The 27,747-nt window shown below is 40.6% G+C and overlaps 1 protein-coding gene across 5 annotated transcripts; it reads right to left on the bottom strand.

Annotated features, from left to right (window-relative positions):
• On the bottom strand, positions 1-27,676 carry DERL1 (derlin 1). Of its 5 annotated transcripts, none has more exons than XM_058175989.1 (8): positions 27,538-27,676; positions 20,365-20,476; positions 18,089-18,153; positions 16,626-16,652; positions 15,339-15,434; positions 14,112-14,164; positions 9,004-9,114; positions 1-1,153 (listed from the first exon to the last, which is right to left on the bottom strand). In XM_058175989.1, exons 3-8 carry the CDS (start codon positions 18,122-18,124, stop codon positions 1,015-1,017), a joined length of 462 nt encoding a protein of 153 aa, XP_058031972.1. In that variant the 5' UTR covers positions 18,125-18,153; positions 20,365-20,476; positions 27,538-27,676; the 3' UTR covers positions 1-1,014. The 5 variants fall into 5 exon arrangements, with proteins under 5 accessions (XP_058031972.1, XP_058031973.1, XP_058031968.1 ...); XM_058175990.1 differs by lacking the exon at positions 27,538-27,676 and adding an exon at positions 25,888-26,226; XM_058175985.1 differs by lacking the exon at positions 27,538-27,676 and adding an exon at positions 21,658-21,831.
• Between the last annotated feature and the right edge of the window lie 71 nt (positions 27,677-27,747).

Here is a 27,747-nt window from a genome sequence, read left to right as displayed (position 1 = left end):
GTTAGTTATCTGTTTTATTAAGCTCAGCTATCCGATTCCTGTTGCTTTTATCATTTATACAAAGAGGTATTTTCTACATTAAGCATTCAACAGATCTTTCTGCATTCAGTCTGTCTCTCTCACGCTCACCTGTGAGAGAAGCATTCCCCAGTCCTTCATGCCAGGATACACACACCAAAGCCACCATTATACATTCGAGGCAACAGATCATATATATTTTTTTTCTCATTTCCAATTAAATATGCATAGGATTAAACCCCAACAAAATCAGGATCAATAGAACTCATTCCAAAGTCAGTGCAGACAGAACTGGGCATTTAAAATGCCACCGCATTTGCTATGCTGGGAGTACAGAGGCTGCAGTAAGGTTGCAAATTAAAAACTAGCATTATTCAGCCAAACTTTTCTTCCTTTGTTTAATGGCTCCAGGTAGAATTCATTACCAATTGAATCTGATTTGGGTAAATAAGTACTTGTTACTCAAAAGGGGATAAAAAAAAAGTTGCTTCCAACTAAATAAAAGAGAAATGCAACTGTAGATACCTGAAGTGTTTTTTCTTAGCATTACTGTGGACCTGAACATTTTAATTTAATTCAAACTGGAGGGAGAAAAGTCTCCGATGATTTTTTTTGAACCCAAATTGGATTCAGAAAGGATTTTGCAGGGCTCTTTCATGAACCGAGGCCTACAAGACCAAACTGACGAACGTGAATTCCCTTGAGAGAGCGGTTCTAGAAAGTATGCTTTGTTGGACGCCCTTAAAAAAAAGTATCATTTTTTTTTTTAATGGCAGCAGTGAATTAAAGAAGTTAATGGCCTGGAATTAAATCTTATCTTGTCTCTTCAGTCATGTTGTCTTCCACCAGGAACAAACAAGAATTCGTAACGGGGCAGAGCCAACAACACTAGAGCAAACCTGGTCCTCGGATACCCTCCACAGCAAGAAACATTCCCATGTGTTGTCAAATGTTTCTCACAGAAAAAAGAAAAAAAAAGTTTTTTGTTTTTTTGTTTCATTGATCACCCAGCCGGAAGCCCTGGCCCCAGTTGTGTCTTGTGTCTCCCTGGCGATTATCTGCGGGTCTTCGCACACTGGCTGGAGGAATCCCAAATCCAGATACCCCTCCTCTTGTGTTGGGCAGCCATTTGTACCTGCAGGTGAAGAGGAGAAGGAATTCAGAAGGCCATCCGAGCCCCTATTCCACTTTAGCAGCCGAACAAACCTTCAGCAGAGGTTGAAACCGAAAAAGCAACAAAGGCGTAGGCTGGAGTGTCAGTACAGGTAGTCCTCGACTTACAACACTTTGCTTAGTGACCGTTGCGAGTTATAACGGCACTGAAAAAACAAATTTATGAACATTTTTTCACACTGATGGCCGTTGCAGCATCCCCAGGGACATGTGATTTACATTCGGACACTTGACAACTGACTTCACATTTATGATGGTTGCAGCGTCCCGCGTGTGTGTGTGTGTGTGTGTGTGTGTGTGTGTGTGTGTGTGTGACGTGATCCCCTTTTGCGACCTTCCGACCAGCAAAGTCAATGGGGAAAGCCAGATCCACTTAACGACTATGTTACTAATTTAACAACCACAGTGATTCGCTTAACGAACGTGACAAGAAAAGTCGTAAAACGGGGCAAAACTCACTGAGCAAATTTCTCACTGAGCAACCTAAATTTGGGACTCAATTGTCATAAATTGAAGACTTAATCTGTACAAAGCAGCTGGAAAGCCTTGGCTTCCTTTTTTTTTAACCAGTTTAGACTCTTATTCAAAATTCTGAGAAATAGCCGGTTGCTCTGTGTGTCTTACTAAAAATCAAGCCACTGTTAAGAGGCTTCCCAGCTTATCGTGAGGGTCAAGTGGAGGTCATTATTGCAAAAACTGCTTTTTCGGGGCTGGTAAAAATGCCAGAAAGCAGGGGCAGTATTTTGTAAATGAAGTATAAAGGTAAAGGTAAAGGTTCCTCTAGCACATATGTGCTAGTCGTTCCCGACTCTAGGGGGCGGTGCTCATTTCCATTTCAAAGCCGAAGTGCCAGCGCTGTCCGAAGACGTCTCTGTGGTCATGTGGCCGGCATGACTCAACTCCAAAGGCACACGGAATGCTGTTACCTTCCCATCAAAGGCGGTCCCTATTTTTTCTACTTGCATTTTTTTTTATTAAAGAGTTTTACAAAGAATTTTTTCAATACATCCCACTACCCTCCCCCCACCCCCCGGACTTCCCAGAACAAAATACAGGGTATAAGATCTAACAATCATAAGCTAAAATACACTAATTATCCATAAATTCCCATCCCTCCCCTATAACCTCAACTCTCCTTCTCCATAATAAAGAGAAAAAAAAGGAAATGTTCATTCATAAGATATTTGATATTTCTTCATCAATAATTGTTCTAATTGTAGTCAATCCATCTTATTCATTCCAGTATATTTTCTTGTGGGTATTCATTCAGGTACACTGAAATTTCCACCGCTTCCAATAGTTCAGTACTTTTAGCATCCATATCCAATAACATCAATTACTAAATAAACATTATCTTCTTCTAGATTTTTTTTATATAATCAACCAAACTTTAACATTTTATAAAATTTTCTCTCTTAACTTTTTAACTTATATACAATTAACATTTAACCCAATTTCCCCCCCATATTTCCATATCAATGAATTACCAAATATTTTATAACAATTTTGTCATACAAGCCTTAACCCATTCCATTTCTTTTTTTTAATTTTTTCCCAACACTTTATATGACCCAACATCAGTTTTTGTCCAACATAACTAAATCCACCATATATAATAAAATAACATCAATATAATATATCTCCCACATTTAAATTACAGATTAAGACATATACACCCCAATTTAATTTCCAAATACCATCTATAAAGCATTTTATATAAGAAATTTTTTTTCCTGAGTTTTATACTTATCTAATTAACTACTTATTAAAGCCAATTATAAATTATCCTTTCTACTTTTTATATCCAAAAATTTTGCTTGTGATTTACCCTTTCTCATAAAAAGAAGCTCTTTTCGTTTGAAATAGTTGCTTCTTTACTCCTTGTTCTTTACGTTTAGTAATTACAATCATTCTTTGCTCTTCCCCTGCTGCTTTCAGCCTTTCTTCCTTAGTCACAGCCTCTACTTTAGATTGTATTTGCTTTGCTACCTTCTCACACGTTTTAACCACATCCATTTCTCTTCCCATTTTAACTTCTAGCAGTGGTGGAGTTCCAGCCTTCAATACATTAGTATAAAAATGTCTTGCTTTAAACACCGTATTAAGTCGATATTTCTCTCCTGCATAATTTACTGTTAGTCTAGCTGGAACATCCCATCTAAACCGTATCTGACAATTTCTAAATTCATCCACCAAAAAAGCAAACTCTTTTCTATTTCTTAAAATTTTTGAGGGAATTTCTTTTAACACTAATACCTCTTGTCCTAATATTTGAGTTTTATTTTTATAAGAAGCTTGTAAAATCTCAGTCCTAATCTTCCTACTTGTAAAATAAATCACTACATCTCTTGGTAACTGTCTTTCTCTTGCAACCCATGAATTAACACGATAATTTTTTTCAATTTGCGTTTTAAGATCTACAGGTTTCTGTCCAATCTGCAAAAACCTCTGCAAAGACATCTTTTAAATTCTCTTGCTTATTTTCTTTCAAACCTCTCACTCTCAATGCAGATTCTATTACACTCTATTGCAACAAAACTCATTCTTCATCTGCAGTGTCTACCTTAGTCTGAAGCTCCTCTATTTTATTTTTTAAATCCAATTAACTAGATTAACTTTTTCAACTCTTTCATCCAGCTGATTTGTGTATTCAAGAAAACTTTTAAATGCTGCCACGGTATCTTCTTTTATTTCTTCGCCTGAGCTTCAAAAGTATCTTTAACTTTCATTATTTTCTCTTCAATTTCCTTGAACTTTTGGTCTATAGTAAAAATTTGAGCCTTTAGAAATTCCTTCAACTCTTCTTGTAATTTATATATTTGAGCTAATGAGGCACCAGTTTCCTTAAAAACAGCAGGCTTTAATTGCACAGAAGCCATCTTACTTAAACTTTATACTTTGCAACAAAGTCAAAGCTGCCAATAAATTCCTTATTTAGGTTGGGTAAATCAATTCTGCAGTCCTTCAACTTTTCTCTTTAACATTTCTTCACATAAGTATAAAATCCAGCAAGTTTAAACAGAGTTAAGGGCGCTAACGATGCTAACGAGGACTTCCTTAACTTTCGTTTTTACACCCTATTAAGCAGAGGCGCCATTTCCTTTCTTCTCAAGTACCGTTCAAAGATCGAGTTGAGGTCTGGTGCTTACATCAGCCTGTCCTCCTGCCTTTGCTCCGTCTGCTTAAAGTAAATTAAGATTGATCTTCATCTTGATAGCAGAGATGGTCGCGGCATTTTGTTCTGCATTAATAAATTAATGCAGAGGATCCCGGATCCAGAGCTTTCGCCAGGCTTAAATAGGGAGCTCTCGCCCTTTTTGCCCCTAGAATTTTTTCTGGGGCTCTCGGGGAGCTCTACCTCCGCCTGGCAGCTCACCTTTCCCTCTTTTCCCGAGGGAAAGGTTTCCAAGCCGTCAGACAGCTGATGAGCACTGTCTGAACGACTTTAACGAGATCATGGGGCTCTACTTACATTTTTTATGTGCTTTCGAACTGCTAGGTTGGCAGAAGCTGGGACATATAACAAGAGCTCATTCTGTTACGCGGCACTAGGGATTCGAACCGCTGAACTGCCAACCTTTCGATCGACAAGCTCAGCGTCTTAGCCACTGAGCCACCAAAAATGAAGCATAGAGATATTTATTTATTGAATTTATGTTGCTGCCTATTCGCCCATGGCAGCTCAAGGCGGCTTACAGAATATAAAACCACATTTAAAACAATAAAAACTAATAAAAAGAATCAAATAAATTAATACAGTACAATATAACAAAATCACCCCCCACCTCCCACCTTAACTTACAACCATTTGTTTAGTGACCATTCCAAGCGAAAATGGCACTTTTAAAAAAGTGACATATGATCATTTTTCACATGTATGACTTGCAACATCCCTTTAATCACATGATCAAAATTCAGATGCTTGGCAAACTGACTCGTATTTATAACGGTTGCAGTGTCCCGGGATCATGTGGTCATCTTTTGTGACCTTCTGACAAAGTCAATGGGGAAACTAGGCTCACTGAAGGACCCTGTTACTAACTTAACAACTGCAGTGATTCACTTAACAATGATGGCAAGAAAGGTTTGTAAAATGGGACAAAACTCACTTAACGGTCTCACTTAGCAACAGACGTTTTGGGGTCAATTGTGGTCATAAGTCAAGGACTACCTGTAATTGGGGTGTGGCTAAATTTCAGCATCTGTCTCTGGACAGGGATGTTATCTTACTTTTGGATTTATATCTAACTCTCCCTGCCGTTTCTCATTAATGTAAGCCTTAAGTTCTCTGTCGGCTTTCTATTTTGAACTTGTTTCCCAACAGCTAGTGAAAAAATATAGCCTCAACCTGGTTTTTACTCCCAGGAAGCTTTCCGAACAAGTCACGCATTTTCGAAGATGAAGGTTCCTTGCATTCTTAACCTCATTAAACTTAATTTCATTTTTAAAAAATCTTTCCAAATTCTCTTCTCCCTTATTGATTCAAACTGGAAGTGAGTGGATTGGGCTTTTCTGCTCAGCAGGTGAGAGTGTTCTTACCCAGGAGTCAGATGACTCTTGGGTCTCAAGGCTGAGATTACTAGTTACCATAAAGCACACTGGTGTGACACCGTAGCGATTTCTAAAATAGATTATTTTTAAAAAGCACCTAGTGGCCTAGCCCTATGTCACAGAATCACATGTACCCCTCCCAAGGACACCAGTAATTTTGCTACAGACTTATTCTTTGCTTTCTTTAGTGTCTGTGATGCCGTGGTGCATCCTGAACACTGCACTTGGATACTCCAGGTATCCAAACGCTTTGTGGACAGAAAATCTCAACATCTGAGCTAAGCCTCATCCTTAGAGTTCTTTCTCTTAGTAAAAAAGCCAGTTTGGTTTAGATGGTTAAAGCTAGAAGCCAGGAGATGATGAGTTCTGGTCCTGTTTTACACCCTATTAAGCAGAGGCGCCATTTCCTTTCTTCTCAAGTACCGTTCAAAGATCGAGTTGAGGTCTGGTGCTTACATCAGCCTGTCCTCCTGCCTTTGCTCCGTCTGCTTAAAGTAAATTAAGATTGATCTTCATCTTGATAGCAGAGATGGTCGCGGCATTTTGTTCTGCATTAATAAATTAATGCAGAGGATCCCGGATCCAGAGCTTTCGCCAGGCTTAAATAGGGAGCTCTCGCCCTTTTTGCCCCTAGAATTTTTTCTGGGGCTCTCGGGGAGCTCTACCTCCGCCTGGCAGCTCACCTTTCCCTCTTTTCCCGAGGGAAAGGTTTCCAAGCCGTCAGACAGCTGATGAGCACTGTCTGAACGACTTTAACGAGATCATGGGGCTCTACTTACATTTTTTATGTGCTTTCGAACTGCTAGGTTGGCAGAAGCTGGGACATATAACAAGAGCTCATTCTGTTACGCGGCACTAGGGATTCGAACCGCTGAACTGCCAACCTTTCGATCGACAAGCTCAGCGTCTTAGCCACTGAGCCACCAAAAATGAAGCATAGAGATATTTATTTATTGAATTTATGTTGCTGCCTATTCGCCCATGGCAGCTCAAGGCGGCTTACAGAATATAAAACCACATTTAAAACAATAAAAACTAATAAAAAGAATCAAATAAATTAATACAGTACAATATAACAAAATCACCCCCCACCTCCCACCTTAACTTACAACCATTTGTTTAGTGACCATTCCAAGCGAAAATGGCACTTTTAAAAAAGTGACATATGATCATTTTTCACATGTATGACTTGCAACATCCCTTTAATCACATGATCAAAATTCAGATGCTTGGCAAACTGACTCGTATTTATAACGGTTGCAGTGTCCCGGGATCATGTGGTCATCTTTTGTGACCTTCTGACAAAGTCAATGGGGAAACTAGGCTCACTGAAGGACCCTGTTACTAACTTAACAACTGCAGTGATTCACTTAACAATGATGGCAAGAAAGGTTTGTAAAATGGGACAAAACTCACTTAACGGTCTCACTTAGCAACAGACGTTTTGGGGTCAATTGTGGTCATAAGTCAAGGACTACCTGTAATTGGGGTGTGGCTAAATTTCAGCATCTGTCTCTGGACAGGGATGTTATCTTACTTTTGGATTTATATCTAACTCTCCCTGCCGTTTCTCATTAATGTAAGCCTTAAGTTCTCTGTCGGCTTTCTATTTTGAACTTGTTTCCCAACAGCTAGTGAAAAAATATAGCCTCAACCTGGTTTTTACTCCCAGGAAGCTTTCCGAACAAGTCACGATTAAGATGAAGGTTCCTTGCATTCTTAACCTCATTAAACTTAATTTCATTTTTAAAAAATCTTTCCAAATTCTCTTCTCCCTTATTGATTCAAACTGGAAGTGAGTGGATTGGGCTTTTCTGCTCAGCAGGTGAGAGTGTTCTTACCCAGGAGTCAGATGACTCTTGGGTCTCAAGGCTGAGATTACTAGTTACCATAAAGCACACTGGTGTGACACCGTAGCGATTTCTAAAATAGATTATTTTTAAAAAGCACCTAGTGGCCTAGCCCTATGTCACAGAATCACATGTACCCCTCCCAAGGACACCAGTAATTTTGCTACAGACTTATTCTTTGCTTTCTTTAGTGTCTGTGATGCCGTGGTGCATCCTGAACACTGCACTTGGATACTCCAGGTATCCAAACGCTTTGTGGACAGAAAATCTCAACATCTGAGCTAAGCCTCATCCTTAGAGTTCTTTCTCTTAGTAAAAAAGCCAGTTTGGTTTAGATGGTTAAAGCTAGAAGCCAGGAGATGATGAGTTCTGGTCCTGTCTTAGACATGAAGGACAGTGGCTGAATGTCCCTGAGCCAAATCACTAGGTGACTGTGAGTTCTAGTTCCACCTCAGGCATGAAGGACAGTGGGGTAACGTTCGGCCAATCACTCAGCCAATCCAATTCACAGGATTGTAGGGAAAACAGGAAGAAATAATATTAGGTATGTTGACTGCCTCAAGTTATTTATAAATAATAAAGGTGGGATTAAAAAAATAAAATAAAACAGTCATTATAGCTCCTATAATGGAAGCAGAATGGAAGACAGACCTCTCCAAGGATTCTTGTAAACACAGTGCTCCTTCAATGTAAATTAGAAAGGCACCAATTAGTTGTAAAGGAAAAATCTTCCTGGAGTCAAGAATTACATGGCCATGTCAATAGATTTAACCATGTCAATAGATTTAACCTGGCAATAATATGGAAGGCAGGTTAGGTTAGGTTAGGTTAGGTTAGGTTAGGTTAGGTTAGGTTAGGTTAGGTTAGGTTAGGTTAGGTTAGGTTAGGGTAGATAGATAGATAGATAGATAGATAGATAGATAGATAGATAGATAGATAGATAGATAGATAGATAGACAGACAGACAGACAGACAGACAGACAGACAGACAGACAGACATAGATGAAATAAAGAAAAGGAAGGAAGGAAGAAAAAGAAAGAATCAAAGAAAAAGAAAGAAAAATTTTAAGCAGAAGTCAAAAACAAAGAGGGCAAGGCAAACTTTGGAGCCTGCTGCCATTATCATTATACAGCAATATTTCAGTAAAATAAAGAAGGAAGTGAGCGAATCTTGCATTTGGGAGTTTGTAATAGTTTGACTGAATCAGTGTTTCCCATTTGTCTATGTCAGAGGCAAAACATTAATGCAATGCAGCAACTGACCTAATTACGTATCCATCCATCCGGAAAACTGTGCATGAGTCTCATTACTGCCATTGTACTTTTGATTTCAATTCTAATTAGAATAATGTTTCAAAATTCCAAAGTATTCCAAGTCTGATTAAAAAAAAAAAAAGATAAACCAACTTACAGAAACTGAGGTGTTGACAGAAAATTTCTTCCTCCCAAATCCATTGGATATTTAAACATTAAGAAAAAGTACAGATGACCAACCAAGTTGCCGATCAGTTCATTGACGACGCTGTGGGATATTAGGAAACAGCATTTTATAGTGTTAAAAATTAGCAAATGAAGCATTTTTTACTAATAATGTGAAAGTTATCTTAATCAATGGGGCCTATTTCTAATGGGTTTGCACTGTTGAAGAGCTTGAAGGATGCTAAGACCAAAAATAACCCAGAGAAGCTACCCCAAGGTTTGTGTATTATTTGCAAACATTTTTGAAAAATACACTTTTGCAGACCTGTGGGGAATACAGTGTTAATGGACTAAATACTGAATTTAAAAAGTGAAAAAATAGAACCTAGGAAGGCTAAAAGTTACAATCTCCATCATCAACTGCATCTATCTGAGTTCTAACTTCAGAAAGCCTTGAGACAGTACAATTCATAATTATGGAAGACTATTATAATTCCAATATATTCTACGTATCAGTGGTCATTTAAGCATTAATCCTTTTTCCAGCTTCCACAGAAAGTAGAGTGCCACTGGAAAAACAATAATAAAAATAACTGAAAGTTAAGATTCAAAAAGAATTTTTACTACTGGGCTATAATTCAGAAGGAAGGATATTAAGCTGGCTTTCATTGGGAAACTTCTTTGTTGGAAGCTGAAACCCAAGACTCTTAGTAGAGTTACTCAATTTACAAATACACAACTTAAATACGGTAGCTTCAATAGTCCCTAGGCAAGGTAGAAATTAAGCAGCGCAGCAACTGATCGGCTTCATACCACCTCCCAGGCGTTGCTTTCAAATTCAGAAGGGCTCCAGAACTGAGCTGTCAAAATTAAGTAGCCAGTGCTGTGCAAAACCTGAACGCAGAGAGACAATTCAATGGAGGCTTGTGTCAATCAACCATTCAAGGCCAACTCTCGGATCAAGAGAGAGAACAGATCTGGAGCAAGAGAATGAATCAGATAACTTCCAATCTAGCTGGAGGTTTCAGAATTGATTCTAGAGCTTTTCCATAGTTTCTGGAGGTACTAGAGACAAATGTGCCAATGTCGCAATTTAAGTTTCATACAGCAAGGAAAATCCTGAATGGGTTGAACGTTGGAACAAGCCCTTTGATCGACAGAAGCACCCAACCCGGTACCTGATCGTGGGACTATCCTTACTTTTGTGATCAGCATGACTGGAAAAAGTTGAAGACTCTCTTATGTTAGAAGGAGTGAATGTATTTGACAATGTCTGGTCTGAAGATTTGCCTTCTTTAAGAATGATGAGGGCAAGGCTTTAAGCGCCACTCATTCCAACAAGCCAGGCTCTTCATCCATAGATAGGGGTCTCACTGGGACAATCTGCCTTCGCTAAGATATTATCAGGAGGTCACAACTTCGATGCAATTGAATCTGAACAGTGTCAAGAGGGAACTCAGCATTTATCACAGCTGGAGCCCAGGAAACTCAGCAATTGGAAGCAGCAAAGCACAAGCTGTTGTGGTCCACCAGCAGCCTGCAGAGCTGGCAACGGAGTCGGACAGCGATTTGGCTGAGGAAGAACATGAGCCAGTCCTGGAGGCTGGGAAAGGCCCGGATGAGGGCTCTGCGTCGGAGGCTGAGGTGGGGCCAGGGCCATCAGGGAGTGAGGTGCGGACTCCAGAGCCTCCAGAGGCTGACAGTAGTGAGGCAGAGGAACAGGAGGAGCCTGTTCCTAATGCACACATGAGAAGAGCTGCCAGAAGGCAAGAGCAGCTAAAGCAAAGAGGACGACTCGGGAGTAGGGCCAAGAGATGATTGGCCCCTCCCATAAGGCTTAAAAGACCAACAACAGTGTTTGAGCTTTGCCAGAAAACAACGTTGAAAGCTTCATCTTGCATTTATTTTGTATCGGTGTCTTCTGAACGTTTGCCAAGAAAGGCCTTTGGAAAAATGTTGGAGATGTGAAATGGAATTGGGGACTTATGAACATATGTGGTATAAATGTGATAAGGTTAAAAAGTTTTGGCAACAATTGGAGAAAATGATATTTGAAATGATGGGGAAAGTAATAATATTGAGAGTGGAAACTATATTATTGTTGGTAATTAAGGAAATAGAATTAACAAAATATGAAAAAGAATTGATTAGAATTATAATAGGTAGAATTATAATAGTTAGATATTGAAAACTAGATGTGATTTTTAGAATAGAAGAGTGGAATTCTGAAATGTGGAAATTAGCTTTAAATGATAAAATGACATGTGATATTAAAATTAGAAGTAGTGTGTATAAAGAAGATATTTTCTGGAAGACTTGGAAACCATTTGTGGACTATGCGCTTGGAACATTGGACGCTTCGGTACCTGTACCTCGAGAACGTGGATTTTGGCAATCATGAAGATATATCCGAAGACCCAAATCTTCCTTTTTTTTTTTGTATAGCACAAGGGTGGAAAATGTATTTTCTTTTTTTGTTTGTAATGTTAAAAATTTATAAAAATAAATAAAATTTAAAAAAAAAAAGAAAGGCCTTTGGCAGTTTGCCTAATTGGACCAAGGTTTGTGATAGAACTAAGGAATTTGTGTTAGGAGGAATTTGCTTTAATTTAGTTGAACTACGTTGAGAATGAAGTAATTCTCAGCTGTTCGAATAAAGTTTGTTTTTTTACTGACTGAGTGTCCCCTACTTGGGCTACCTACTTGGGCCTGGGTCACAACACAAGCCTGTGGCACCCCAGAAAGCATGTGAAAAGGTACATACTCTAAACTAGTTTCTAAAGTTTGCATTTTTTAAAGGGCAGACAGTTCAGACAACCTCCCTCTCTATCCTCGAAGAAGAGGTGTAAGGGAGTATTTCAAGCAGGTGTGGTAGTAAAATCCTTCAAGCCAGGTCCAGGTTTTCATTCGCAAAAGGACCAAATCCTACCTACCATTTTCAGACTATTTTACCTGAAGCTGAAGCAGCGTCAGACATGTTGAAGCTTCCCACAATAGCTTAAAGACAAACGTTTCATCAAATTGAACCTTGCATCCCAAAATCAAATTACCAGATGGCAGTTAGGATTGAATCAAGCCTTCTTCAGCCTAAATCAGCACTGTTTGCACAGTATTTTTTAAAAAAATATATCTTAAAATAGAGGCATCCCGATTGCCATAGCCTTTATACAAAGTTTACTGCCCCTAAACCAAAAAAATGGCCAAATTTTTGCCTCCACCTCCTCAGGCACTGTTACTACATTACTAACACAGCAATGGTCTCCAACCATTTCCGGCTTTGCAGGCCGGCGGGGGAGGGGACCAGACGAGACGGTTCTGTGCACAGGGGGGAGTGTGCGCAGCTCTGTCTGTGCAAGCGGTGGGCACGAGCACCCGGCACTCACACAAATGGAGCTGCTCAGCTGCTGCACACGCAGGTGAAACTGCATGTGCAGTTGTGCACACTCGCCTGCCCGCTTCCACGACCCTGTTTTGAATGGGCCGTAGCCCGGGTATTGGGGACCCCTCTACTACAGTAGGCCCTTCCTTTCAGATCATCTACAGCGGAGCTTGTTAGGTTTCATGCAGGGGTGAGCTGCTGGAGGTTCGCAGGGGTTCGGGAGAACCTCTAGCTAAGATTCTGTGCAGTTTGGAGAACCCCCAAATCCCACTCCTGGCTTGTCCCACCCACCCCGCCCCTCCCAGGAGTCCCCACGTGGCCCGTTTTGGATGCAGGTAAGTGCAGGGTGCACGCGGAGGCTCGGGGAGGGCGAAAACCGGGCCTACTGGAAGTTCGAGAAGGGCCTCCGAAGTCTGGGGAGGCTGTTTTCACCCTCCCGGAGGAAAGACTTAGGAGCCTGGGGAGGGCAAACACACACTCCTGCCATGGTGCAGGAGGCCGACTAGGCCACACCCACCCAGCAACCAGACAGAGAACCCCTTGCTAAAAAAAATTAAGCCCACCCCTGGTTTCATGCCCTGGACCCCTCCTTAGAAAAAGAATTTAAATGCATAAGGAAATACACGTATAACCTATTTGACAAAGGAAAGCAGATATGCTCAAATACAATTATCAAAATGTTACAAATGACAAATGTGTAATATAAGAAAAGACGGGCCGGTTTAGCTCAGGCTGGTAAGGCCTGTTATTAAGAACACAAAGCCTGCAATTACTGCAGGTTCGAGCCCGGCCCAAGGTTGACTCAGCCTTCCATCCTTTATAAGGTAGGTAAAATGAGGACCCAGATTGTTGGGGGGGCAATAAGTTGACTTTGTAAAAATATACAAATAGAATGAGACTATTGCCTTATACACTGTAAGCCGCCCTGAGTCTTCGGAGATGTCAGATGCGTAAACAAAAACAAAAACAAAAAAGTATGTGCTTCTTTATTAATCCATTAAATCAATACTAAGGCAATCTAAGCAGTCCTGTGCCTACGGCCACAATTGAGAGTCCAGAATCTCAGCTGTTGAGCAAAGCGGTAAAGTGAGTCATCACGTGACCGCTATGCTCAATGATCACAATACCAGCTCTCCCAATTGCAGTCGTTAAGCAGACCATTGGAGAGTAAGGCCCAGGACTCCCAAGCATAGGACAGGAAGAGGACCTGGGCCTTCCGTCCCACCCAGGATTCCTAGGCTCTCTCCCCACCATCACAATAATGTTGGCATACACTAACATTTTTGCCAATCTTAAGATCCATTCTTCAGCACATTCAGCTGACTGGGAAATTCTGAGAGTTCAATCCACATTCATTTAAAAGTGACCAAGGTTAAGAAACATTGATTTACAGGATTATGAAGTCCTGACTGTCTCTCTACATCCCATCTGGTCTGACAGGAGGAGCACTGTCTGGGCCCCAATGCCTTCTTTCCAGAGCAGAAAACATGCCTTTTCTCTCACAGCACCTGATCTTTGGAACACAGTCTCCCCCTCCCTCAAATTAGATTGGCCCTAACCCTGTCAGCTTTCATAAAGCCTTGAAACTTTGGAACTGTACCTGAGCACAGGGGCTGGACTGTTGATTGGAGCCCATGAGGTTGCAAATTCTTCCTGATACGAGTGGCTATATAAATTAAGTAAATTAATAAGGCACAGACAAAGCATCTGAAGATACTTACCCGCCTCCAATTATATAGTTGAAACCCAGGATAACCCATGGCAGATAGCATGCCTAGGAAAACAACAACATATATGTTTATCATAATGAACTTGAAGGATAAAATTATCCATTCACCTCATGTGCTAAGAGCCTGAACTTGGTGGGGTCCAATTTCGAACAGGGAAATGCCTGTTCAGCTACCACCGAAAAAAATTGTTGGTTGAGATACTGGCTGGACGGTAGACTATCCTACTATACAAATTGCATCGGCATCAGTTTGCTACATTTAATTTGCTATAATTAACACTAAGCCATGCTTAGTATGTTTGAATAAACATGCTTTTATGTTATTTCTTCCCAGACGACCATGTTTTCTCAGCTGTTGAGTTAGGGAGCTGGATTGATGAGCCTACAAAATACCAGGCTGGAATGAAGAAATTCAGGAGTTAAAGTAGGCATTTTCTGAATTATTGATATGTAGAGCCCAAAAAGTTTGCCATCGCTACAGTAAGTGGAGCAAAAATACAGTGGAGTGGCTTCCAGCGTTAACTTTAAAATGTTCTGGGTCTTTAAAATGTTCTTTAGATGTTGCAAAAGATAGACCCTTTTAACGTTTAAATGGCATGCACTACAGTCTCCTTATCTGCAGAATGCAGCCATGTCTCCCTTAACCATTTTCTTTAAAAAATTCGTTCACTATTACACTTGAGACAACCTTCTGTCTTATGAAATCTCCTTTCTACTTATTGAGCTGCCCTACAGCTACCTCTGTAATTTTCCTTCCATTAAAGAACTGTATATGGAGCACCGTCAAGAAGGAAAAGATCACACAGATGTCAGATGCGTAAACGCCAAACTTCTCTCAAAAATCTGGAGGGAATCAAGGAATGGCTACCATGATTCAATCAGATGTTGAAATTCCCCTGATTTGGGCAAGACTTCCAAAAGACAGAAGCCCGTCTCTTAAGGGCCGGTTTAGCTCAGGCTGGTAAGGCCTGTTATTAAGAACACAGCAGCCTGCAATTACTGCAGGTTCGAGCCCGGCCCAAGGTTGACTCAGCCTTCCATCCTTTATAAGGTAGGTAAAATGAGGACCCAGATTGTTGGGGGGGCAATAAGTTGACTTTGTAAAAATATACAAATAGAATGAGACTATTGCCTTATACATTGTAAGCCGCCCTGAGTCTTCGGAGAAGGGCGGGGTATAAATGTAAACAAAAAAAACAAAAAAAAAAAGGCCACTCACCTTAAACCGAGTCCCAAACCAAAATGACACAATCATGTCTCTGTTCAGCTGGGCCCAAACATAAAGTACGGACATGATCAGGGGGATCATCAGGAACTATAAGAGAACAAAGGATCCAACATGGTTTATATGAAGACTCACACACTCTACTTAAAAATATCACAAAGAAAATCCCTGCTCAATTTAGATACACCTCCATACTGTTCAATTTTTTTTTCTCTGAAGGAAAAAAGGGGGAATTAATTTGGAACAAGAACATTTTTGGGGGGGGGGGAGGGAAAGGGGAGACATTTTGCAGATTTCTCCATAATCCATGACTGGTTAAATCTAACGAAACCAATAACCACATAAACCTACATAAAGCTGATAGGTCTGTGGAAATCAGCCGCTGGAGAAGACATCAGCCCCAAAAACACAAACACTAAAACCTAATCGGGAGTTTTGGGAGAGCACTAGATGCTAAGAGTACATTCAAAAACTTTTCTTTAGTGAAGGTAAAATACACGTGTCCCAGGATAATGTTGCATGCTGAGTCAGTCACCAGGAGCAAAGGTTTATTCTTCCCAAGCTTTTGGGCTCATGATGGAGCCCATCCTCAGGGAACAGAGCGAGAGAAGTTCCCTGAGAGTGGGCTCCAGCAGGAGTCTGAAAAATTTGGAAGAATAAATCTTTGATCCTGGTGAATGACTCAAGATTGAATCCTGCAAAAACTTTTCCTTCTGTTATCAATTAACCGCAATTTAGCACTATATCTGAACCTTCAGTTGTGATTAATGTTAACTTTCATTTAACATTGAAAACACATGTATAAATCAAGATTTGAGACTGACTTGTTTCAGTAACTAATAGTAAAACTACTGCATCTCTGGATTTAAACATATGCTTAAACACTACTCATTACAAAATGGAAAAAGCTTCCATCTGTCTCTTTGGAGCCATTTGCAACAACGGTAACCAACCGGTGGTCCGTGAGAAAATTTTGGTGGTCTGCAGAAAAATTATTTGCATTTTTTATATTGCACTAAATACTATTTATCTTTTTTTTAAAAAAAACATATTAGTGGTCCGTGGGATTTAAAATTATGAATTTGGTGGTCCCTGAGGTCTGAAAGGTTGGTGACCCCTGATTTAGAAGATAGGGCAAAGAGCAGGAACCGGAGGCTACCACTATGGGTTTCAAAGTGGCCATATTCTCCAATGGCTGTTTCTTTGATTTGGAAGGATGTGCACCAAAAGTCCTAATAAACCTCATTTGCAAGACTTTTTTAAAAAAAGAGATATACTTACTTGCATATTCATTAATAAGCCAGAAATCTTTTCATTTTAATTAAGGAAATCCAAACTAAGCAAACATTAATGCTTAATTTATAACGATTCAATTTTAGACAAGTAGGATAATCAATGCTAGTATTTGTTATCATATTGAAGCCCTTTTTAGCCGGCTGAATAGATTTGGATCTCTCCCTACCTGCTCCACATGGTTTTAATTAAGCCTGGAAAATCTCCCTCAATCATAACCAAGTTAGGCTCAAACAACACATTAACAGCAGTCTGATACCTTGAGATTCAGAATGCAGGAACCCAGCACGTTGTGTCAACTAGACCAGGGGTCTGCAAACTTGGCTCTTTTATGACTTATGGACTTCAACTCCCAGAGTTCCTCAGCCAGCTTTGCTGGCTGAGGAACTCTGGGACTTGAAGTCCACAAGTCTTAAAAGTGCCAAGTTTGCAGACCTCTGAACTAGACTATCACATTAGGCCATAATATGGTTTATTCATTTGGCACATTGTAACACTAATCGTGCTTTGTTAACCCAGCTTTTGTGTGAACCCGGCCATTGAGTCTTGAACAAATCTTAAGCTCTTATTCCTTTATACAGTGGCTGTTCCTGAATTTATCACCTTTCCCACCCAAAAGTGTGGAGGAGAGAAATGGGGGTGCTGAGAATGACTTCCCTACGGCCACAACATTAAATAACTCAGCATTAAAAAAAACTAAGATCATGGCATCCAGCCCTCTCAATTCCTGGCAGATAGATAGGGAAGAAATGGAGGTAGTGACAGATTTTATTTTCATGGACTCCAACAGCACCGCAGATAGGGACTGTAGCCAAGAAATTAAAAGACGCTTGATCCTGGGGAGGAAAGGCATGGCAAATCTAGATAGCTTATTAAAAAGCAGAGACATCACCTTGCCAACAAAAGTGCGTATAGTCAAGGCTATGGTTTTCCCAGTTGAAATGTATGGCTGTGAAAGTTGGACCATAAGAAAGGCTGAGCGCCAAAGAACTGAGGCCTTTGAACTCTGGTGCTGGAGAAGACTCCTGAGAGTCCCTTGGACTGCAAGGCGATCAAACTGCTCTTTAGAAGGCCAGATCCTGAAGATGAAACTGAAATACTTTGCCCACCTAATGAGAAGGAAGGACTCTGTGGAGAAGAGCCTAATGCTGGGAAAGATTGGGGGCAAAAGAAGAAGCGGACGACAGAGAATGAGGTGGCTGGATGGAGTCACTGAAGCAGTCAGTGTGAGCTTAAACTGTCTCCGGGGGATGGTAGAGGACAGGAAGGCCTGGAGGAACGTTGTCCATGGGGTCGCGATGGGTCCGACACTTTGCAACCAACAACAACAACTAACAAAAGGCCACAGAAGCCTCCATAACCAATCTCCGCATCCCTTGGTTGTGAAGGGGGGATACTTTTCCAAGACCCAAACCTGTCCAAACATTGGCAGCAGATGCAGGAAAGGATACAACTATGCAAATCCAGTTAAACAGCAGCATGAACATGTAGTCGGCAGGCCTTCCTTCGAAAGCACCTGAGAACAAAGAATGACATTACTGTGAAGGTAAATCCCTGGCAGTTGTTTTTTTTCTCCCTTTCCCCAAGAGGCTGTGGGAGCCTCCAGAAGGCTGTGATTAAATCGCAGGATGCAACTTCAACTTTTGTTCCAAGGAAGAAACAAGAGACTGCTCTGTTTCGGTGAGGGTATTTTATGGGAAAGCGTTATCTGAAAGGCCAGTTTTTGTAGGAAAATCTAAATTACTAGTTTCTGTACACAATATAAATTCTAGCATTCATTGGAGGCTTTTTTGGTTGTTGTTTTCAAACAAATATTACACAAAATTCTAGCATCAAATTCGTTTTTTCTCTTTCCCACAAATATTGCCCTTGGCTTACGGCCACAGCTGAGCCCAAAATTTCCATTGCTAAGCAAGAACGTTGTTAAATATTTTGCCCTGTTTTATGACCTTTCTTGCCAGAGTGGTTAAGTGAATCACTGCCATTGTTAAGTTAGTAAGATGGTTGCTGTGTCAGTGTTCCAAGTAACACACCCATTGAAAACAGAACTCCGAGGCAGGTAGGTTCCTCAAAGAACATATTTATTGGATACATCATATCGGCACAGACAATGAAAACCAACTCTAAAGGTTTCTGCGTTTTTCACCTAATTAAAAGAGTAAACCCAACCTCCCTGGGGTCACCAGTTACATTGTCCAATGAATATAGCTGGCAGGCTCCTCTCCTCCTTCACCAGCCACCTGTTACAATGACCTTTTTAAATAAAACTTTTTATTTTGACTGTTAGCTGGGCTATCTACTTTCCCCTCCACTCCCTTCCCTCTCTCAGGCTTTGTGGCAACTATGAGGCAGCAGCACAAGATGGCTTCAGCCAGGTTCCCTTCAGAGTTGACACGCTGAGTGAATCTGGATTCTCCTTTGATTTTATTTGTCAGAAGGCTGCAAAAGGTGATCGCACGACTCGAGACACTGCAACTGTAGTAAATATGAAGCAGTTGCCAAACATCTACACTCTGATCATGTGACCATGGAGATGCTTCTACGGCTGTGAAAATCAGTCATAAATCACTGTTTTCAATGCCGTTGTAACTTCAAATAGGCACTAAATGAACTGTTGTGAGTCAAGGACTAACTGTACAAGGTTCGTAATATAGTCAACATTATAAACTCTCTAGCTTCTGCAGCATAATCTGAGTTTGAGAAATGTATTGCTAATTCTTTGTTTGCAAAGTTCCATCAGTTAAGGCTGCAATTCTTACACAAGTATTGCAATTGGGAATAACTGGTTATGCTAGAACTTGTTTCTCAATAAACTACATAAGAACAATCCCAGAGTACTTAAAAGGCAACTCTTAACTGGTTGGCTTCAGTAGATTTGATTTATTATAAGGAGAACAGAAAGCAATTTTTGTGATCCTTGCATTTAAAAAGTACTTACACTTAATAATAATCAAGCATATCCTAAATTATCATATTACATCCAAGGAAAATGGCCTGCATGCACTTTTAATTTATTAGTGCTACATGATGGGAAATAAGAAATTAAGATACTTGCCAAGTTAAAAATACAATTAACAAGATTTTTAAATCTTTCAAACCCTTTCACTTTTGCCAAACATTTAGCAATTTTGCCTGAGACTGGAAATCTTTTTTCTCCTAGAACAAATTCATAAAGTTTTCTTTACCGGGACTTATTAAGATGAAAGAACACACTAGCATAAAAATTCCAGCAAGTGAACTAATTTGAAATATACATCAATGTCTACAATACAGGAGAGATTTTTTTTAAAAAAAATTATTCACAGCCTTACTATGTGCTGGAGGGAGAGTTCCATTTTCACTGATAAGGGGGGAAATCTGCCTCTGGCTATTTACATGACAGATGTTTTAATCTTTTGGATAGTTTCCCTGAGGTCTTGTAGAGGGAAATCTAAATATTCAAATGATTCCCAAGCCAAGGTCACAGATTGCAGCTGCTAGCTTTTTGCCTCAGCTTGCAAAGCTTTTTATACACCTTTTCATCTACTTTGTTCTAATATATGCATTTTTTTTCAAATACACTCAACTGCCCAAAGACAGTTTTAAACATTTATGTACATTTCTATACGTCCATACGGAGTATAAATTAAATATGCCAACTTTAAAAAATATAAACTAACATTTTTTTCTGCCACCCTCAAAGGTAAAAAAGATATGAACATTATAATGGTGCGGTTGTATAATTTACCTGTTTCCAGACGTGATGAATAGTGATACAAAAAATAGAGATTCAACAGAAATAGAAAGCCTGTCCCTGGGCCGACAGGGAAATAAAATGTGGCAGTTATTGGCCTCCAGATCTGTTCAGACAAAAACAGCGGATATGTAAATTAATTATTTGAGAACTTGTTTAAACAATACCAAAGTTACTTGCATCAGGCAGCATCAGTAATTGGTAAGATAGTCTTGTACTACATACTAACCAAGTTAGATCTATAATTATCTGATAGATTCTTGGGGGTGGAAAGCTCCCAGCCCACCATCCCATTGAGTCCCCATCAGTGTTAGTCTGATGGATGATAGGCACCAGGATTCAACAGTGCTGAAGAGAAACTATTGAGCCAAAATTCAATGCTTCACTGCAGGGATATGCAACCTTGGCAACTAAGACTTGCGGACTTCAACTCTCAGGATTCTGGAGAATCCTGCTAGGGAATCCTGGGAACTGAAATCCACAAGTCTTAAAAGTTGCCATGGTTGGACACCCTTGCTTGACTGGGAAAGGACTGAAAGAACTGTCATTCATAAACTCTCTTCTGTCTTCTGGTGTAGTTGTAAAAACAATTTCAGGAGGGTTGTTTTTTTTTTCTATTAAGATGTTTTTCTCCACCACCAACAAACTCATCCCTCACGCAACACACAAAAATGAAGAGAGTGGCAGATATTACTCTAGCCCTACAAGAAAATATTATCAAGCTTTAATAAAAGGTCATAATGGGGGTGGGTGGGGGTGATTTAGTAAGATTTGGACATGCTGTCTGGTCATAAAATGATGGAAGACAGAAAAGGACTCTCTTGGAAGAGACAATGAATGGTTGATAGCACAAAGGACATCTCAAATATTCAACATTTGCAGGTTCCACTATTACAAATGATTTGAGTGCCCTTGGTATTGGTTCTGGATGGTTGGCTGCGGAGTATACAAATCTATATACTGTCCTGTAAGCCAGTATATACAGAAGCACAGACAACATCTGAGATGTCACTTAAGAGTCCATAGATTTATGATAACTGGACGGTTGCTTTCTGCATGCTGTTTACTATGACTGCCATCAACTGCCTGTCACATGTGAACTTTAGCAACTTTCCACCTGTTATAGGGACTTTCCTGTCTGTCACATGTTAAGAATAGCCCAGCTAACCAAGCAAATGGCATCCACTACATAAATAGACTTCCTGCAAGAAGCAATCCACGCTTTCATTTGGACTCGGAATATCCCCTAACAGCATAACACTTGGATCAGGGGTGGGTTTCACTTACCTTTGCTAGTGGTTCGCGCGTGCGCCCCATCTGTGCATGTGCAGAAGCTTCTGCGCCTGCGCAGATCATATTTGATGATGTCCGGGAGGGTGGGTGGAGCCTCCCGGCACTGCTGCCACCAGTTCGCCCGAACAGGGCGAACCAGTAGCAACCCACCACTGCCTTGGATGCAGCCAATATGGACAATGGTTGCATCAGCAGAGATTGAGCTACAGTCATACATGTTTAGAAGGCATCCTATCAGGTAAGAGCATGTCATAGAGCAATTAGTTCCCTGTCTAGATGAATGCTGCACCCCTCTATGGTAAGAGAATGATATATCTACTTCAATTCTATGTGTTGGTATTCTCAGAGCAAAGAACAGGGAGGGAAACATACCCACAATCTGGGTGTCTAAGATACTGCATGTCTCTCAAAATAAAATGTCTACAAAGAAGCACATTTTTCCTCCAATCTTGATAAATATAGTCTTGCACCGAACAACCCATCTTATCACTCTATTCCCCTTTGCATTCCTCTTAGGTCACACCTAAAATGCAAAGGAATTGGAATTTCAAAATGCTGAAATCTACCTTGTATGCTCCAGCCCCAGCTTTTCTTAGCATACCAACCCAGGTGGCAATGGGAAAAGACTGACAGAAAATCAGATACAAAATGGATTTATCACACAATTTTAATCCTTATCGTATTTAGTCATGTAGTCATGAAAACCTTTGACAGGCTAGTGCTTTCCTACCTGAAAACCATCACGGATCTGCTGTTAGACCCCTTGCAATTTGCATACCGAGCAAATAGATCAACAGATGATGCTGTTAATATGGCTCTGCACTACATCCTACAACATCCTGAGTCTCCAAAGACCTATGCAAGGGTCCTTTTTGTAGACTTTAGTTCAGCATTCAATACCATCATTCCAGACATTCTTCTAACTAAGCTAAACCAGCTACAGGTACCGGAACAGACTTGTAAGTGGATCACAAGCTTCCTAACAAACAGGAAGCAGCAGGTGAAGCTAAGCAAGATCACATCAAATACCTGTACAATTAGCACAGGGGCCCCCCCAAGGCTGTGTGCTCTCCCCACTTCTCTTCTCTCTGTATACCAATGACTGCATCTCCAATGATCCATCAGTTAAGCTACTGAAGTTCGCAGATGACACAACAGTGATTGGTCTCATTCAAGACAATGACGAATCCGCATATAGACAAGAGGTCGAACGACTAGCCTTGTGGTGCAACCAAAACAATCTGGAACTGAACACACTCAAAACCGTAGAAATGGTGGTAGACTTTAGGAGAAACCCATACTTCCACCTCTCACAATACTTGACAACACAGTATCAACAGTAGAAACCTTCAAATTTCTGGGTTCTATCATATCGCAAGATCTCAAATGGACAGCTAACATCAAAAACATCATTAAAAAAGGACAACAAAGAATGTTCTTTCTGCGCCAACTCAGTAAGCTCAAACTGCCCAAGGAGCTGCTGATCCAATTCTACAGAGGAATTATTGAGTCTGTCATTTGCACCTCTATAACTGTCTGGTTCGGTTCTGCAACCCAACAAGAAGAACACAGACTTCAGAGGATAATTAGAACTGCAGAAAAAATAATTGCTACCAACTTGCCTTCCATTGAGGACCTGTATACTGCACGAATCAAGAAGAGGGCCGTGAAAATATTTGCAGATCCCTCGCATCCTGGACATAAACTGTTTCAACTCCTACCCTCAAAACGACGCTATAGAGCACTGCACACCAGAACAACTAGACACAAGAACAGTTTTTTCCCGAAGGCCATCACTCTGCTAAACAAATAATTCCCTCAACACTGTCAGACTATTTACTGAATCTGCACTACTATTAATCGTTTCATAGTTCCCATCACCAATCTCTTTCCACTTATGACTGTATGACTATAACTTGTTGCTGGCAATCCTTATGATTTATATTGATATATTGACCATCAATTGTGTTGTAAATGTTGTACCTTGATGAACGTATCTTTTCTTTTATGTACACTGAGAGCATATGCACCAAGACAAATTCCTTGTGTGTCCAATCACACTTGGCCAATAAAAAAAAAAATTCTACATAAGATTTTCTATATCTTCATAAAATGAAACATTCACGCATAGGAAGCACTTCTATTATCCTACAGAGAACACAGGTAGCTCAAGATTGAAGCAGTGGACTATAATTACTCAGACAGCTGATGAAATGTCTGTAAATGAAAAACCAAGTTTAGAGAATTCGTACAACCCAACGTTTTTATTATCTATTTTTCTGCACCCGGTGTTCCATGTCTAATTGCAAGGAATAATGTGGGAAAGCAATTCTGAATAGCTAAGCATATTAAACATCTTCCTAAAAAAACTCATTTTGTTCAACTAAAACAAATATTGAACAAAAGAATCAAATCTTCCATAACAGTAATTTAAATAACTCTGGCCTCCTCAAAAAAAAAGAGAGAGAGAGAGAGAGACTAATCAACTTCCAACTTAAATTACTCCACATTTTTTTCACTATATTGGTGCCTTTCAAAATGCCAGAAACCCTCTGAATGTTAATGATTATTTATATTCTTGGCACTAAAAATATAGCCCCGCAAGCAAGACAAAAGGCAATAGTGAAGTCTGTGACCAAGATAAATCAAACAATTCAATTGATCTCTCATGCTATTTATTTATTCATTCTATATTCCTTCCCATTTCAGGTTGTGTTTTTTTAGCAATGGCTGGAAATTAAAGCAGCTCAACTGTTTCCATGATTACTGAAAAAGGAAACACCTCCCACGCCTCCATTCTCAAAAAAAGGTGTTATTTATTTTGTTCCATGAGTTACATGACACATACTTTTTCACACTTATCTTACCAAAGTGAAACAGGGATGATGAAATAGAAGAAAACTGAACCTCTCAAGAAATTGGCTTTCAGCAGCCAATACAAACTAGTAATTGTATGAGCCTGTTTGGTAAGTTCAGTATTTGCCCAGCATTACTTACAAGTTTTCCCAGCCCTCTGCTATGCTATGTGCCTCTCCCTGCTGAGACCAGGTATTTCCCACCAGGCAGTATGCAAATTTTCCCACTTTCAGTTTCAGAGCTAATTTACAAAACACTTCATTTTTCAACCGTTATGCAAAGCTCACTCAGTGACATGATAGCACCACGTAATAAATAAGCTATGGTTTAAGTTTGTACACCGTGTTCAGCCAAGAGCATGCAAGTAAACAGCTATGGCTTGTAATGACTCCTAATTTCATATGACTATTAACCTGCTGACCAGAGTGGTATCCATGCAAAGCACAGCACATTGTGGTTGGTCAGTATTTGGATGGGAAGCCACAATGGAAACCCCACAATCATTCATATATACATACATGTATACATATAGCATTTTCATTTTCACAATAAATAAATGGGAAACTGAATCCTACTGGTGTACCCTAAATCAGGGGTCTCCAACCTTGGCAACTTTAAGCCTGGCGGACTTCAACTCCCAGAATTCCCCAGTCAGCTTTCTGGGAGTTGAAGTCCACCAGGCTTAAAATTGCCAACGCTGGAGACCTCCTGCCCTAGATGCCATCTACTAATTTTTCCATATTGGCTGAAATTAACCCTTAACCAGAAATCTCAGGCTTCGACAACATTAAACAAAGACCTAGCTCTTTGGAGAAGTTTCTGATCCTGGGGTAGTAGTAGGGAAGAAGAGGGTGGCCAGCAGGCACAGTGGATGGACTTAGTTACTACACCATTAGAAGACCTGATTTTCCTGGAGAAAATCTATCAGAAGTCAAAAATGATTTGATGGGCCCATGATCAGTCCATCAACCATTTTCTGAAAGGTACTTTTTTTTAAGTCTCTCCATCACACAAGCAAGCATCCCTTGCTTAGAATAGAACAGCATTTTTTTTATTGACCAAGTATGATTGGACACACAAGGAATTTGTCTTTGGTGCATATGCTCTCAGTGTACATAAAGTACCATAAGCCCCATTCAATTTCCTACAAGGAAAAAAAAAAGTTTTGTTTTATAAACGTCAAGTTACGGCGCCTCCCAGCCAAACCACTAAGGGCACTTTCCACCATTAGCTAAAAAGTACACAAGGCTGGAGTGGGGGTCCCCGTGCTTCCCATAACTGACTACAATTCCCAACAGACCCAGCGCAGCCTTTGCTTAGGCAAGAAGCGCGCCGTGCATGCCGGGAGCCGTAGTCCAGCTCGCCTACCTGGAAGCGGTTGATGAAGGCGTCGGGCCACAGGAGGAGGTAAAAGGGGCTGATCAGGCCTAGCTTGCCGACGAGGGACACCGCGATGGCAGCTGCAAACCAGTAGCGGGTAATAAACGGGATGTTCCGGAACCACTCCCCGAGGTCCGACATCTCCCCTTCGCCACTGGTGACTGAGAGGCCTGGACGCCGGGCCTCGCGTTCCTCGCTCCCGCCGGTGCTTTCTTTGCTCAGCCAAAGAGCGGAGCGTCGAGAGGGGGTGAGAGCTGGCCGGTGGGTGGGGCCCGCCTTTTTACGACGTGGCCACACCGAATTCGGCCAAACGGCTACTTCCGGTTTCCGCCTTCCGTTTGCTAAGCAACGGAACAAAAATAAAGGAGGGGCAAAGGAGCGTCGCCGGAAGTTTCACTCTTAAAGGGACCGGACGCTTTTTCACTTCCCTCCGTTCTCTATCAATCAGGGGGTCCCCAAACTTGGCAGCTTTAAGACTTGTGGACTTCAGCTCCCAGAATTCTCCAGCCAGCTATGCTGGACATTTAATACGTGAAAGATCCTTCATGTAGAATAGAATAGAATAGAATAGAATAGAATAGAATAGAATAGAATAGAATAGAATAGAATAGAATAGAATTTTTTATTGGCCAAGTGTGATTGGACACACAAGGAATTTGTCTTGGTGCATAAGCTTTCAGTGTACATAAAAGAAAATGTATTAAAACAAAGCAATAAAAGTCCTTAATTACAATCCATCAAGGGGGTATCGGACTTAACATCTATCAACCTAGGTAGGGCTAGGCAATGAACTTATCAGTCCACTCATCCAAAATGAGAAGCAAAGAAAAAAAGGGGGAAAAATGCAAAGTGAAAGTTTGAAGTTAATAGCAGAGGTCGATGCAAACTGACTGAAAAGCCTTACAGGGTGATTCTAGGATGGTCATGTAACAAACCTGGGAAGACACCTTAAGCCAGCTGTCTGATGGGGGAGCAAAAACAGACACTGCTGATTTAAGGCATCATTTTTAGGAAATGGGGAGGGGGGAGAGGTTAGCCTGATATACCATGCTATAAAAAGCACCCTTGGGGAACTGAGAAAAGCAGCTTGTGTTTTAAGATGTGCGGACTTCAGCTCCCAGAATTCCTCAACCAGCACACTGACTTGGGAATCTTAAAGTTGCCAAGTTTGAGGAACACCGCTGCATCTTTTTGGTGCTCTGTCCATAGTTAGGAGTTGCCTTTTACTTAGTAGATAAACTTTCCTCTCCTATGTGCATCATTTCTTGATTGCAGAAAATATGACTTCAGCAACCGAGTGGTCAATGCCTGGAATGCATTACCTGACTCTGCAGTTTCTTCCCCAAACTCCCCAAACTTTAAGTTTAAACTGTCTACCGTTGACCTCACCCCATTCCTAAGAGGTCTGTAAGGGGCGTGCATAAATGCACCTGCGTGCCTATCATCCCTGTCCTAATATTCCTTTTTTACTTACTCTTTTCATGTATCCAAATTATGTTTATACTTTTACGTGCTATCTTATATATGATTGACAAATAAATAAAATTAAATTAAAATTTCCCAAGGACAGATCAAAGAAATATTTTAAAATAATGACATGCATTCTGCATGCATACTGAACAGATGGAGGAATGATACCTGTTTCTGAGGAACCTCAGCTGCTGATTTCTTTTCAAGACATCCTGAAAGAGTCTCTTGACTTCAACAGTTGCAAATTCAAGCGGCAGATTTCGGGATCTCGATTCGCTTCCTCTTCTCTGCTGCAACACTACTTTCTGGATTGAGCCGCAATTTAAGTCCTACCGGCCAAGCAAACTACAATTCCCAGCAGGCTTTGCTAGGAATGTT

This window comes from Ahaetulla prasina, chromosome 3, assembly GCF_028640845.1.
Source record: "Ahaetulla prasina isolate Xishuangbanna chromosome 3, ASM2864084v1, whole genome shotgun sequence".
In the NCBI taxonomy this organism is placed as follows: Eukaryota; Metazoa; Chordata; class Lepidosauria; order Squamata; family Colubridae; genus Ahaetulla; species Ahaetulla prasina.
The sequence above is the reverse complement of the archived record's forward strand: the minus strand, read 5'-3'. Positions and strand labels throughout refer to the sequence as shown.